Source organism: Bolinopsis microptera, chromosome 4 (assembly GCF_026151205.1).
Source record: "Bolinopsis microptera isolate Bmic1 chromosome 4, MBARI_Bmic_1.0, whole genome shotgun sequence".
In the NCBI taxonomy this organism is placed as follows: domain Eukaryota; kingdom Metazoa; phylum Ctenophora; class Tentaculata; order Lobata; family Bolinopsidae; genus Bolinopsis; species Bolinopsis microptera.
The window spans coordinates 5667694-5682331 of NC_087075.1; the positions used below are offsets into that span (position 1 = coordinate 5667694).

Below are 14638 nucleotides of genomic sequence, written 5' to 3' on the forward strand. Positions count from 1 at the left end.
CGCTGTTACATGCAGCGTCTCTCATAATTATAACTATCATAATATACCCTGTAAATTGCCAAAGGATAATCTGCATAATAGCATACTTTCTACAATTGATTGTAAGGAGAGAATGAACGCGGAACACGCAATGGTTGCTGGCCCAGGGCCAAGAAGGCCTGGGCAGGGGTCATTTATCATTACAATTTCCCCTGCTAGAGGCCCGTGTTCCGTATCATTCCCAAATAACCTTTTATCAAACTTTGAGAGGTTTCACAAGTTATATTATTATAGCAAGAGCTGTATTCAAGTACATGTATATTAACAAGTTTACTGATTTACCGCACGATTTGAAGCAATTCAGTTAATATTGGGTAATGCTTATTGTAACATTCCCAACATTAACCGAGCATATTTGTAGAGAGTTAGTTATTTATAGAAGCAGAAGCAACTTTTCAGGGAGGACTTTACCTTTTACGGACATGTAGAGCGTACGCTGTCGAATGCTGGCTAAAAATACCACAATTACAGTATATATAATATCAGGGTACGGTATTCTACTTCTAATACTTTTTAAACACGACACGTACAAAAATGGACAGAACCTCTCCCAGTCCATGTGTATAGCGTATCCATTACACCAGAAATTATTCACCCCAACGAAATAAGTGCTGCCAACACTAGAAGTAAGCCCCCTAAACTAAGAGGTGCTGCCAATCACTTGAAATAAGCGTTAACAAAGAGGTGCTGCCACTCACTTGAAATAAGCGTTAACAAAGAGGTGCTGCCACTCACTTGAAATAAGCGTTAACAAAGAGATGCTGCCACTCACTTGAAATAAGCGTTAACAAAGAGATGCTGCCACTCCCTATCACTGAGATTAGTAGTAACCAGGTTCTCGTAGAGGTTCTTAGTGAATGTTAGCACGTCCGGGTGCGCCTGGTAGCTGGGTGGTATAACCGCCTTTAGTCTGGTCGTTAGTTCCCGCTCCTTGAAACTCAGGATCGATCTGAGAGAGATAAGATAAGATAAGACAGAGAGATAAGATAAGATGAGATGTTAAGGGGAGGTTTGAATAGAATTTAATCTGGGGAAGAAGAGAAATACAATTTGACTGACGTAAGTGTGTACCAAGCGTGACGTACAAATGTACAGTATCAACGTGGAGTCTGAATAAAATGTGGTCTGGTATTTGGTACAGTGTGGTATTTGGAACAGCACTTGAGAGGTCACAGTTTTAAACTTAAGTTAAAAACTTCTGTGTAACCACCCATTTTAAGTTGTGATAATATGACTTACCTGAAAAAGCTCTGGGGTGGTTCCTGAAGATTAGCTTTCTCTATAACGCCCCTCAAAGCAGATAACCAAGATACTGTCTTTACGGACAGTGGAAACTCCTGAAGGAAAAACACAACATTTTAGTTAATTAATTGATAAATCAACTTGATGATTATGATTTATCCGTGATCAGACCGTTAAGAAAGATGGAGAAAAGACGCCGTAGAACTTGAAAAAAACAAACTGAACAAAACAACAAACCAAGTTTTTTGAATAACTTTTATTCGTAACGCAAGAGTAAAATCTCAATAAAATCACGCGTTTTAAATTTGATACTTCAGTAAATACAATCGGACCTCGTTTATAAGAGAAGCACGGCAGTGTTTATAGTCGTGTTTATACCTCGTTTATAAGAGAAGCACGGCAGTGTTTATAGTGGTCCAAGTGAGTCACTTTGTCTAGCGTGTGACCGTTGTCAACTATCTGCACTGTTTGGCTCTTCAGAGCTATCTGGAAGAAGATAACGTTAGCAGATTAATTAACCGGTGCTAATTAATTAATTAACGTTAGCAGATTAATTAACCAGTGCTAATTAATTAATTAACGTTAGCAGATCTTAGTAGATCCAGTTTGGAGATTGTTGTGTAGCTAAATGAGAACCATTCGAAATGGGCAATACTATTGTATACTCTCACATACTCAATACTCATCGTATAATTTTACACTTTACATTCGATCGGTGTTTCGATCGGTGTTTCGAACTTTTACGACAGTCCATAGTCCATACTCCATACCATATTAAAACCCAAAAATAATGCAGCACAGAACCTACTGGTATAATCCCAATCCACAAAGCAGATTTACAGCGTGGTACCTAAAAAATCACAAAACATGGTACCTGATCTCTGAGATCGTAGTAGACTGGTCCGTAGTCCTCTAAACCGACTACAAACACCTCAAGTTCGTTAAACATCTCTGGTTCCTCCATAAAGTGGTACGGAAATTCCTGGAGTGGTACGAAAATTACTGAAGTGGCACGAAAGTTGCTTCAGTGGCACGAATATTCATAATTCCTAGGTTGATAATAATAATGGACTGAAATAGTATGAAAATTCCTGGAATGGTATGAAAATTCTTGGAATGGCCTGGAAATTGGCGAAGTGGTTCAGACTTTACTGCATTGGAAAACTTGCAGATTTAAGATGACTTTATTGGATAGGGTACATAACCAGGCATTGTTTCTATCGTAATTAAGTGACGAAACTAACAATTTATTTAATTGTTGTTTTCCTGAATGGAAATTTAAATCTAATGTTTAAAAGTTAATTATTTGTATCGTGTTTCGAGTACGTGGGGCCCGATTTCTACTGATTTAATCAGTCGCCAATTGTTTAGCTGTTTTCTGAACTTCAGTCAAACCATCTGGTGCAATTTATCATTTCTCCACAATTTTACATCACGTTTTTGAACAAAGAGGTGGCTTTTTAGTCAATATAGGCAACATGTTTCGTGCGTGATCAGTTCCGTGCGTGATCAATATCATACGTGCGTGTTCGAATTCAATTGTTCGTGATCGAGATGATTCTCCTCAGTCCTCATGGGTTTGGAAACATTTAGTCAGTGCATCATGCCGCATGTAGCCATTTTTACACTGTAATAGCCGATCATAGCAGCACATATTTTTTGAATATCTACACATTTCAAACTTTTATATCATAGTTCATTATATTGACAAAAGAATTCAAATGTTACACCAAGGACCCAAAAGTATATTTATAAGTATAGCTAAATTGACCTTTTAAAGTTTCACAATAATAATATCATATCAGCGAAAGCTTTAGAGCGAATCATACTATTATATAATATTATATTAGAAAGCACCCAAAACTATATATACTATATAATACTCAAACAACTATATAATACTCAAAAATGAAATTTACATACATGGTATTATCATGCCATATTTTGCTAGTGTGGAATATTCGCAAATAAGAAAGTGGTATTTACCTCCATCCATATGCAAAGAACGTTGCACACTTTCATGTGAACGGGTGGTATATCCTGCTGGTACCGCTTAGCTGGAGACACATTGGGATCGCTGAAAACAGAAATATTAAACCATTTTCACAAAAATTTAAAAATATTTAAACACATTTATTGAGGAAGCGATTTTGTTCGAGCATATTAACTTGGTGAAAAATTGGCCGTGGAACTTAAGTGTGACAGAGTCAATATATTTTAATGCCAAGTTCCATTTGTTGCTGCTCGCTAGTGTCAATGCCTAAAATCGTTAAAAACTCGTTGGGTTGTAAAAAAGAGGAATATTATCAAAAGTCAGGTTCTATATTTCATCAGTTCAACTTCAATGGCGAAAAGTTAGCCGCATAAAATTAGTCTCGTGAGTATAAAATCGCCCAATCGTACCGTTTATTGCATTTAGGATGGAAACGAAATGATAAACGCGCTCATCATTTCGTTTCCCTCCGAAATGCAACTGCTTACAACTTTACAACGCATTATATCCCACACTTCTCACATAGCTTCACCTTAATAATATAAGCTTCCGACAAGAATGAATTACTTATGTTATTTATTTCTGAATCCATCGCAACTATCACACCTTTGTGGTAATAATTTGAACAGTTCAGATCCTTTACGCAACACTCTACAAATGACGTAGAAACCTCTTTATCTCCGTTGCGCAACCTGAACATCCCACACCTCCCCTCAAAGTGACGTCACAGCTCCAAAGTGACGTCACAGCTCCACTGACCTCTAATATCCCTCTTACCCCCACTTATTGTTCATCAACCTCCCCAGCGTCACACAACCACATCAAAACCACCCCACTCTAACTTTTCCTCGTCTTTCTCAGAGTCTTGAAAAGATGACGTCATATAATTATTCCTCGCCACATGGTACGTTTTACAGCTACCTCCAAATTCCTGTGCAGCTCTATTATCAACAAGAGGACTGTGTATTGAGTATTATATATTTCATCATTACACTTACAGTCATCACCTTGTTACATCATCATTCGAACATATCACGAGTTTAAATTGTGCAACATCTACGATTCTACCCACATCTAGCCAAAGTAGATTACACGAGCTTTCAAGGGGGCGGTGGGGATCAAAGTAGAGGGTGAATATAAAATCAGTGATCTAGCTCGCAACTACAATCACATGACAACCCACGTGACTTGAAGGTGACATGTCACACACATAAAACCACACATAATACCCGCTAATTACACCAGCCCCACTAGACTACAAGGCAAGGTCTCCTCCTCAGGTTATTTTGGGAGCTGACCTCATGGTGGTGCCTAGCAGCGCTCAACAGCTGCAAACTATGCAGTCTGCAGGGTCTCTGGTGAGAGGGGACACTATGTATAGTAATATACTGTACATTATTGTGTATTATACCGTACATTATTGTGTATACGCTGGATTTACTGCAGATTTAGGTTAAGCAAATGTGAAGATTTTAATTGGCCTAGGCCAAAGGCCTAGTATGAAAGGGGAACTTGATCTAGAATGTACATTCACTAACTCATGCTTATGTTCAGGTTACAATTGGCCTAGGCTAGTCGCCAGAGCCTACAAAAAGGGGGCCATAGGCCTGTCGGAGAGGCATTCAATAATTTATTCAATATTCTGTTCTGAAGTACTAAAATTGGCCTAAGGCCTAGGGCCTTGGAAAGGAGAACTAGCAAGATTACAGTAATATATTCTGTTGCGGGTACTCTCTGGTACTACACATGTTCATAAAATCTGAACTGATAAAAAAGTCCATAATCTTGGTTTTTCAACACTAAGTCTCGCTTGAATGACTTAAATGTACATCTTTGTTGGGTATATTTTAATGTCGAAGCGTGTAATAAATGTTAGAATTTATTTATTTATTTACACTCTTGTAGTAAAGGCTGGAAAATATGGCCTTCAATTTCGCTGAACTCTCAGGGTTACATGCCAGGTTTATAATATATACCAGATTATAAAGCAAAACTATTGTTATATCTACTATACGGAGAATCGTGACCTGGGTTAAAATTCGGCATTAGGTTTAGAATCACTTTTCGTAAATGTGATTTTCTATTTATTTATTCAGCAGAAATAAGAAAACCACATTATTGTTATTTTATGCAGCCCATCCCCAAGCGTAGTTAAAATTCCTGAAGTAAAAACCCCAGAACGCCTAATAACTGATACACTCGACACGATTACTGAGATAATTCGCTATGTCTAACTCAAGCAGCACCAACATTCCAATCAGGCCTTACATACCAACAATCTTATTACACGGTGTATAGTTACCCGGGCCTCATACTCGTATATTTTAGACGTAAATGTCGGCAGTGGTACTGGTTTATGCAGTAAATACCAAACAGCAGGGCGCGTCGATACGTAATTTGATATTTTGATATCCTCCAAATTATCGGTTATATAATAAGGTCTAAGGAGGACCCTGGCTTTACATTTGTACAATTATTCAGATACACGCCACACGGTGTAGTGGACGTTGTTGGCTATCACTATGTTATATGTACAGTTAAACCACGATTTACCGCGGAGTTTGGGGGAAAGGAAACATCCGCGGTAAATCGTTGTTGGCCCATCTTAGTAAGTATTATTATCATTTATAAATTCTAACATTCATAAATAAATTCTGATAATTTATAAATGATCAAAATCTTCAGTTGAACCAAAAGATGTAAACACATTCCACAGTACACATATAATTCTCATAGAATAACCAAAAAGCATCATTATATAAATTTGTACATGTAAATAAACCAACCTAAATCTGTGAACTAGGAGCCGAAAGAAGACGATCGTATCAGCGAAGGTTCTGTGTAGGGACAACACAAATCTAATAATCTCGTTATCCTTGACCCCCATATCGTTCTGATTCTCCAGCTTGCAGGACAGTCTCAGTGGTATACTATTCCACAGGAGGGATGGGTCCTGTAATTGGGATATGTTAATTAGTTGGATATTAATTAGGGTAATATAACTTGGTATGTAGAACACAGGGTCGTATTTTGTTGCTAATTATATTATATAGCTCTAGATCTGATGGATGCTAGAATCTGATACGCTATCACATCCCTTGTAGTAAACATGGTTACCTTCAATGGGCAGGTCAGCAGTTGATGCAATTTTTAGAATTAATTGTGGGTTGATTAAATTCAACATAATAACCCACGTCCGTTGGAATAAGAATAATCGCGTTCATCATAAAAATGTAACTTGTACCATTGGTGTTATTATGTTGCACTTGGCAACATTATGTTGTGGAAATCACATGTGTGACGTATGTGATGACGCATTTCGAAAGCTACCTGTACATTATTCTCCTTATTCATCTCCAATATCTTTGTTGTTTATTTAAACACATTATTAGCCCATTATTGTTTACTTGTGTGACGTAGTTTCGGTAGTTAGAGCACAAACGAACTGAACACAAACTTACGTAATCTTAATAGCACACTAATACTAACAACCACACCTGGCTCCTGGACCTATCACAGCCCTGCCATGTAGCCGTGTATAAATCGGTTTTCAGAAATAAATTAAATTGTGGCTCGGTCACGCCCTATATTGAAATATTCTGTCAATGTTTAACAAGTGTCACTGTAACCGTTTTTTAAAATTTTTTTAATTTTTATGTTGGGGCACCCACTTTACCTCTATTGGGGTAACCGTTATTACACTTTTAACTGTTACACTGTTACATAGCTTTGGCAAATTCATGGCAAATGGCAAATGTGTTGGTTTGTACATCCAAGCATCCGCCACATTTGTTTATCATAACTTGCAGTGTAAATGTGCAAACATTCACACAAGCTTTAGTTGTGCATCATATTATAAAAAACAGGGTGGGCCAGAGTAATTAACACCAGTAACAACCAGCAACTAACCACACAGTATAGTGTAATGTAGTGTGAAAGATATTGGTGATACAAAAACACGGTGTTAAAAATCAAACCATGTGAAATAATTGTGAAACCCGGTGAAAGTTAGTTTTCAGAAAATTTCGAATTCTGAAAAACTGCCCTCCAAAATGGTTGACTTGACACTTGACAGTGTTGAGTGTAAATACAGTTAAAAAGTTAAAAGTAAACAACTATGTATAAGTAATATCTTACGCTTGTCATAATAACAATGATGTCCTCCAAAGTAGCAGCTCGGATAAAATGATGGTCAGGATGGTTGTACATCTCGTTCTTGTTCGACCAGAGTCGGTCCTCCTCGATACCTTGTCCCTGGCAGATAGCATCTGTTTAGCGGCTGGCATGAAAGTGAAAGTGAAAGTGAAATACATTTCAGAGATTTCAACTTGGCTGTGGCTGGTGGGGTATCACTTGGAAAGGGAATTAGTGTTTCAGAGCTCCCAATCGCAAGATTAGGAACCGACCGGATATCCGGCTGAATTCGGCTTCAATATCCTGTTTCGGTTCAAGTCCGGTTTAGATGCTCGGCCGGATTTCGATCGGAAATTTCAAGAATTTTCAGAAAAATTATATTTCAATTGTCCTGTTTGCCATCCCGATTAAGTCTGACAAACAGGAAAGTAGATTGAAATGTAGTACAGGGCTTGCAGTGCACTTGGTCAGGGCTTGCAGTGCACTTGGTCAGGGCTTGCACTGCACTTGCATTGGTCAGGGCTTGTACTGCACTTGGTCAGTGGTTGCACTGCACTTGGTCTCATTCATTATCCAGCAGGAGCCGTAAATCTGCTCTATGAATTTAAAGGTTGCCAGTAGAAGGGGGCCATCTCAGGCGCCAGCGAAGCCTTTCTTGGGCTATAACATTAAAATATCGTGTAGTGGCCGGGCCATAATGTGCGATATAGATTACTTGGTGGTGTAATGTACTGATATGACTACAGCCCCGTAAATAAGGGCAGGATATAGTGATGCTACGCAGCAGTGACTGTTGTGTTGCAGTGACTGTTGTGTTGCAGTGACTGTTGTGTTGCAGTGACTGTTGTGTTGCAGTGACTGTTGTGTTGCAGTGACTGTTGTGTTGCAGTGACTGTTGTGTTGCAGTGACTGCTGTGTTGCAGTGACTGCTGTGTTGCAGTGACTGCTGTGTTGCAGTGACTGTTGTGTTGCAGTGACTGCTGTGTTGCAGTGACTGTGTGTTGCAGTGACTGTGTTGCAGTGACTGTTGTGTTGCAGTGACTGTTGTGTTGCAGTGACTGTTGTGTTGCAGTGACTGTTGTGTTGCAGTGACTGTTGTGTTGCAGTGACTGTTGTGTTGCAGTGACTGTTGTGTTGCAGTGACTGTTGTGTTGCAGTGACTGTTGTGTTGCAGTGACTGTTGTGTTGCAGTGACTGTTGTGTTGCAGTGACTGTTGTGTTGCAGTGACTGTTGTGTTGCAGTGACTGTTGTGTTGCAGTGACTGTTGTGTTGCAGTGACTGTTGTGTTGCAGTGACTGTTGTGTTGCAGTGACTGTTGTGTTGCAGTGACTGTTGTGTTGCAGTGACTGTTGTGTTGCAGTGACTGTTGTGTTGCAGTGACTGTTGTGTTGCAGTGACTGTTGTGTTGCAGTGACTGTTGTGTTGCAGTGACTGTTGTGTTGCAGTGACTGTTGTGTTGCAGTGACTGTTGTGTTGCAGTGACTGTTGTGTTGCAGTGACTGTTGTGTTGCAGTGACTGTTGTGTTGCAGTGACTGTTGTGTTGCAGTGACTGTTGTGTTGCAGTGACTGCTGTGTTGCAGTGACTGTTGTGTTGCAGTGACTGTTGTGTTGCAGTGACTGTTGTGTTGCAGTGACTGTTGTGTTGCAGTGACTGCTGTGTTGCAGTGACTGTTGTGTTGCAGTGACTGTTGTGTTGCAGTGACTGTTGTGTTGCAGTGACTGTTGTGTTGCAGTGACTGTTGTGTTGCAGTGACTGTTGTGTTGCAGTGACTGTTGTGTTGCAGTGACTGTTGTGTTGCAGTGACTGCTGTGTTGCAGTGACTGTTGTGTTGCAGTGACTGTTGTGTTGCAGTGACTGTTGTGTTGCAGTGACTGTTGTGTTGCAGTGACTGTTGTGTTGCAGTGACTGCTGTGTTGCAGTGACTGTTGTGTTGCAGTGACTGTTGTGTTGCAGTGACTGTTGTGTTGCAGTGACTGCTGTGTTGCAGTGACTGTTGTGTTGCAGTGACTGTTGTGTTGCAGTGACTGTTGTGTTGCAGTGACTGTTGTGTTGCAGTGACTGTTGTGTTGCAGTGACTGCTGTGTTGCAGTGACTGTTGTGTTGCAGTGACTGTTGTGTTGCAGTGACTGTTGTGTTGCAGTGACTGTTGTGTTGCAGTGACTGCTGTGTTGCAGTGACTGTTGTGTTGCAGTGACTCCCAACCACACATCCGACTAAACTTGTTACCAAGTGAATAGTAATTTATTCATAATACCATTTGAACTTGTGTGAGTGTATTCACTGTATGTATACATTGACGTGTCAAAGAATGGGAGAATTTCACTGGTTGCGAAGTATTTACAAATCTCCCTGCTTTTGAAATAGACGGTAACATGGCGTCAAATTTATTTTTAACCTGATTCTTTCATTGATACCTAACATTGAGCGGGAACTGCGGAGCAAACATAACAAGATACAATATACATTTTACATCAACATACAATATACATTTTACATCAACATACATTATACATTAAGGGTGTACACAACTCCGTAGTCCACAACTGTAAATTGTTTCTGTCTAGGCAGTGTAACACACTTGACACGGCGGTAAGTCAGAACTAATCCTCAGTATCTCACAATACTTCTGTATCAGTACCCCGTGTTGATACGTCTATTTAAGCTGTCTATTTGGGCTATCAACTACTTGAGCAATCTCACTGCATTCCTTGGATGCCTGTCAGACAAGGAAGGATCTAGACACGAATCTACTTTTTTAGTAGAATCTATGCCAGGAATTCAAATTCTGTACTAAAGAGTTCTCATAAAGACTCAGTGAGCATTCCGGGCATTAGTTCAGAGTATAATGTGGCATAATTTCCGGGACAAACTTTCAAATTAGCCGCATTTGTGAGGATATGATAGCCTTGTCTAAACCATTCTGTATTTTAACGGAATCCAGCGGTTATTTAATTGATAACCGCCACAATAATCTGATAGTGTTGTTGTACACGTGACTAATTCTGTAGAAATCACAGTTTCTGTAGAAATCACAGTTTACTGTCCATACAAATCTGACAGCTGATAGAAAAAGTGTGACCTTTGCTCCGTATACCCCCGACCCAGACAGAGTCTGTAACACCCTGGTAACACCTTGGTAATACCTTGGTAACACCATGGTAACACCATGGTAAGGTCTACTACAAATCCACGAGACACGCGAGCTTGTTCCGTTTGAAACACCGCCACTGATTGATTGTTACAACTAACAGGGAGAAAGAGCAAATATAACCCTGACATAACTCACTCCCATATCGGCTGATAATTGTAGTTCTCTGTGTGAACTGGATTGAAGGAAGTTGTGCCCGGTAGTGGTAAGAGCCGGAACATGAACAAACACTGCTTATCTTACTGGCTTGTTTATCACCGCGGTGCGGTATGTTTATTAGTACTTTTTAATACATTTTGTTGTGTAATGCACTCAAATACACCCGAATATTTTTGTGTTCCACAATTCAATTTTCGGATGACGTCAAATTTTGTGGAAAGAACGGAAAATTAGGGGAAACCATAAAGTGGTGTACAGCTAAATTAGGATAATCAGGTATTTCAATGATTTCCTACAAAATCAACTATTAATATTTTAATAATTTACAATTCCGAGGGATCAAGGACGCGGACGGTGTGGTCAAAATAAACTTCGGACTGTACAACTGATCGAAGTACAAATAACATCTGAACGGAATCTAAACACACAATAATCATGGAACCACCACCAAACGACGTTGTGCCTACCAATGAGAAAAGCAAAGAAGAATGTTTCAAACACATCCTAGCCTGAAATGAAGCACTCTGCGAGCCATCAAAACCGTTAAAACCAAAAATAAAACAGCAAACACAAAACAAAAAAACAAAACATTCCGCTTACCTTGAGATTGTGCTCGAAGACATACTGACAAGCCTCGTCTGAGTAACCCAGGTAGACCAGGCCCCGGGTACAGTGGTAGTTGATGACCGGTACGTGGTGGTTATCAACTACTTGATCTCGAAACTTCTTTATTATCGCATGCTCCAGCAGAATATCCTGGGAAGATATATTAACGTTAATTAATTCGTTAACTAATTGATTAATTGGGTTATTGATAAGTTGATAGTAACAAGGTCTGCGAAAATGGAGATTAAAGGAATTAAATCCCCAGTTAAGTATGCACGTGCAGTTTGCAGTTTGCACGTGCAGTTCGCATTCCAACATCGCGTCAAGGGACTTACATCTGAGTATAACTCAACCCTGTTGACATGTGCTGAAACTTTTGGTGTTTCATAACTCATGAAGTGAGTGGATGATTAGTTAGAATATTGTATAAGAATACTCAGCAATCAACTATTTATTGCAATCACAGTCTCATCATCCCGCCGTCATAATATAATGACTAATGTAATCAGAATGCCTCATCCTGATCAGAATTAAATGACGTCTTTAGAAAGTTACTACGTCCTCTGATCAATGTCCCCTTTCCTTTTAAAAAGACTACCACAAGGAGAAAAATTGTTGTCCAATCTCTGAATTAGGGCATTGTTTGGAAGAAAATAAACAATAATTACTAATTAGCCTTCAGAACTTGTAATGAGCGCCCACCAGGTTCAATGTTCTAGGACCACGACCAGGGTTAGACCCTAAACGAAAGCCACCCATTGTAAAACAACAAAGTATCCTGGTTCCTGGGTTTGTTGGGTAGTTTCCGGTTGGTAAACTTATCACTAACCTAGTATCTCTCTCTCTCTCTCTCTCTCTCTCTCTCTCTCTCTCTCTCTCTCTCTCTCTCTCTCTCTCTCTCTCTCTCTCTCTCTCTCTCTCTCTCTCTCTCTCTCTCTCTCTCTCTCTCTCTCTCTCTCTCTCTCTCTCTCTCTCTCTCTCTCTCTCTCTCTCTCTCTCTCTCTCTCTCTCTCTCTCTCTCTCTCTCTCTCTCTCTCTCTCTCTCTCTCTCTCTCTCTCTCTCTCTCTCAACATCTGACAGATCTTCTGATAACAGAGGTCCAGTGAGTGGTGAAAGGGAGATTACACAGGAACCGGTTTGACATCTCCACAGATAATTTCTCTGTGATTATGGCTGCCTATTTCGGTGTGTGTACACCCCATCGATAACGAGGGGATGTTCATTTCCGGTTACATAAATAACGAGATTGAGAGGTGATAACTTAATTAGAGGTAATTACGATCAATAAATTACGATCGATAATAGTTAGGATAACAGGTTAACGAATGAGTGTGAAATGGTATTGACCCGCACTAACCAATTTAGACGACACGTACTATGCTCTGTAATGGTTTAAGTATACGGAAATACTTTTCAGGACACTCAAAGTATACGTCATGTGACTCAGGGACTATAATAATATTATAACATTGATAAACTGACTGCCTTTGTCTGGTCTATTTTATAAAAGTATGCACAATGCACGGTATAATGCCTGTGTGCTGAGAGAAGTTAGTTCTGCAGAAATTGGTTCAGGCAGTTTGGCTCATTTCAGGCAATACTTTTACACTGATATTCCATATTCCACATTCCACATTCCTGCCACTTGGATTTCTGCACGTGCAAACCATTACACGACCAAACACACACACGCACAGACACACGCAGCACAATAAACCGACCCAACCTCTGCACACACATATCACAACATCACAGGCTTATTATCCGTGATTCTGCACAACACAAGTCCAGACCACGTGCTGTCCCCCCACGTGATCAACCCGGGCTATTCAGCAGAAAATTCAACAAAACAGCAATTATATCTGGCTGTGACCCAACTGGAGAGTGGATGGCCATTTCGTGGTGGTTGGTATTGTGCGGCCTAATTCACCTGACAAAGAAGGTGGAGAGGTGTGGCCGCACCCCACCCTCTTTCAATGGCTACTCCCTCATTTATATTATACCTGAGCTATGTGGTTTCTTATTTTTCACATAGCTTTGGGGTTATACGGGAACGGGTTATGGTATACTGTTTTTCTTTAAACGCGTCGAAACTGCGGTGAAATTGTTTCCGGAAGCCAAAATAAGAGAAGACCCAGCCCTATTGGTTTCGTATTTGATTGTAATTTAGAGAAGAGTAGCTGGACATGTGCCAGAAAATTCACTAAATTGGACCATTGCCAAGCTGTGTTCAACTTGACTGCTAAAATAATGGGGATTTGTCGAGAATTCTCAGAATAAGAGCCAATTTGCGATTTATGTGTCATAAAATTTGCTTGGCAACGAATCAAATTTAGCACTATTTCTTGGAAAGTAAAATCTCTAGAAAACAAAGCAGTTTTGAAGAACTTTATCGCAACTAGGTCTTTGATGAGACTTAAGGGCCCCATGATAATTTTAAAACGTTGAGTGCCCACCAATTTCTCAACAGATTATCAAAGGTATAATATAAGTGTTACTCCTAAAAAGTTTTGAAATTTACATGAGGTTCTTAAACTGAACCCCTAAAAGATTCTCCTCCTCCCAAATAACAATCCCACAACTTCACAAGAAGTTCACAGTCCGCTGTTAGAGCAACACCCCGTTAACATGATAACATTGTCCCCTCCCTCTCTTCCAGGTGGCAATGGCCCAACTAAATCATGCTGGAGTTGATAACAACACGAGGAGGAGTTCTAAAACAAAACCACCAACTAATAGCTGTGCTCGCAACGCGGCCTGCCTGTCAAGCAAAAAACTGGGCCACACCCCTTTTCCAACTAGTAGCTGTGCTCGCAACGCGGCCTGCCTGTCAAGCAAAACACTGGGCCACACCCCTTTTCCAAACACATTCCTTACGTAAATATAATGATGTGCAAGTTACTAAACTACACACTTGTATATATACCAGGGGGGCCGGGGGGGGGGGGGCAAGTATTTTACCACATAAAATTGGCATATTTTAGAACATTAAGGTACTTACTCCTGGTCCCCCCGGCCCCCCCCCCCCCCCTCTCTAACACCCCACCGTAATGCGCATAAAGTTGAATATATCCCCATAATGTGATTCCCGTGTGTTCTGATGAGCTACCACGGTATCAGGTTCTTCATAATAACACAGCACGTAACATACCGTGTATACTCTGTATAGTAACACACTTACAGTTTACACACATCACAATGTAAATATTTTCGTGTACAATATAATACTTATATACTGGTTAGAGAGAGAGGGTGATCTAGGTGGGGTCCGGTTAGTTGGGTGGAATGTAGGAGGTATTTGATACCATTGTAT

At 40.0% G+C, this 14638-nt stretch overlaps 1 protein-coding gene across 4 annotated transcripts in view; it reads right to left on the reverse strand.

Moving 5' to 3' along the window:
- The window catches only part of LOC134814411 (uncharacterized), a 54258-nt gene that overhangs the window by 30274 nt on the left and 9346 nt on the right, over positions 1–14638 (reverse strand). For all 4 annotated transcript variants that reach the window (XM_063822508.1, XM_063822507.1, XM_063822506.1 and 1 more), the window contains exons 12-19: positions 11319–11474; positions 7412–7528; positions 6061–6227; positions 3268–3358; positions 2156–2263; positions 1660–1767; positions 1279–1376; positions 812–988 (exon numbers count right to left, since the gene is read on the reverse strand). In XM_063822508.1, the coding sequence (XP_063678578.1) occupies positions 812–988; positions 1279–1376; positions 1660–1767; positions 2156–2263; positions 3268–3358; positions 6061–6227; positions 7412–7528; positions 11319–11474 (1022 nt within the window). The remainder of the gene's footprint in view (positions 1–811; positions 989–1278; positions 1377–1659; positions 1768–2155; positions 2264–3267; positions 3359–6060; positions 6228–7411; positions 7529–11318; positions 11475–14638) is intronic.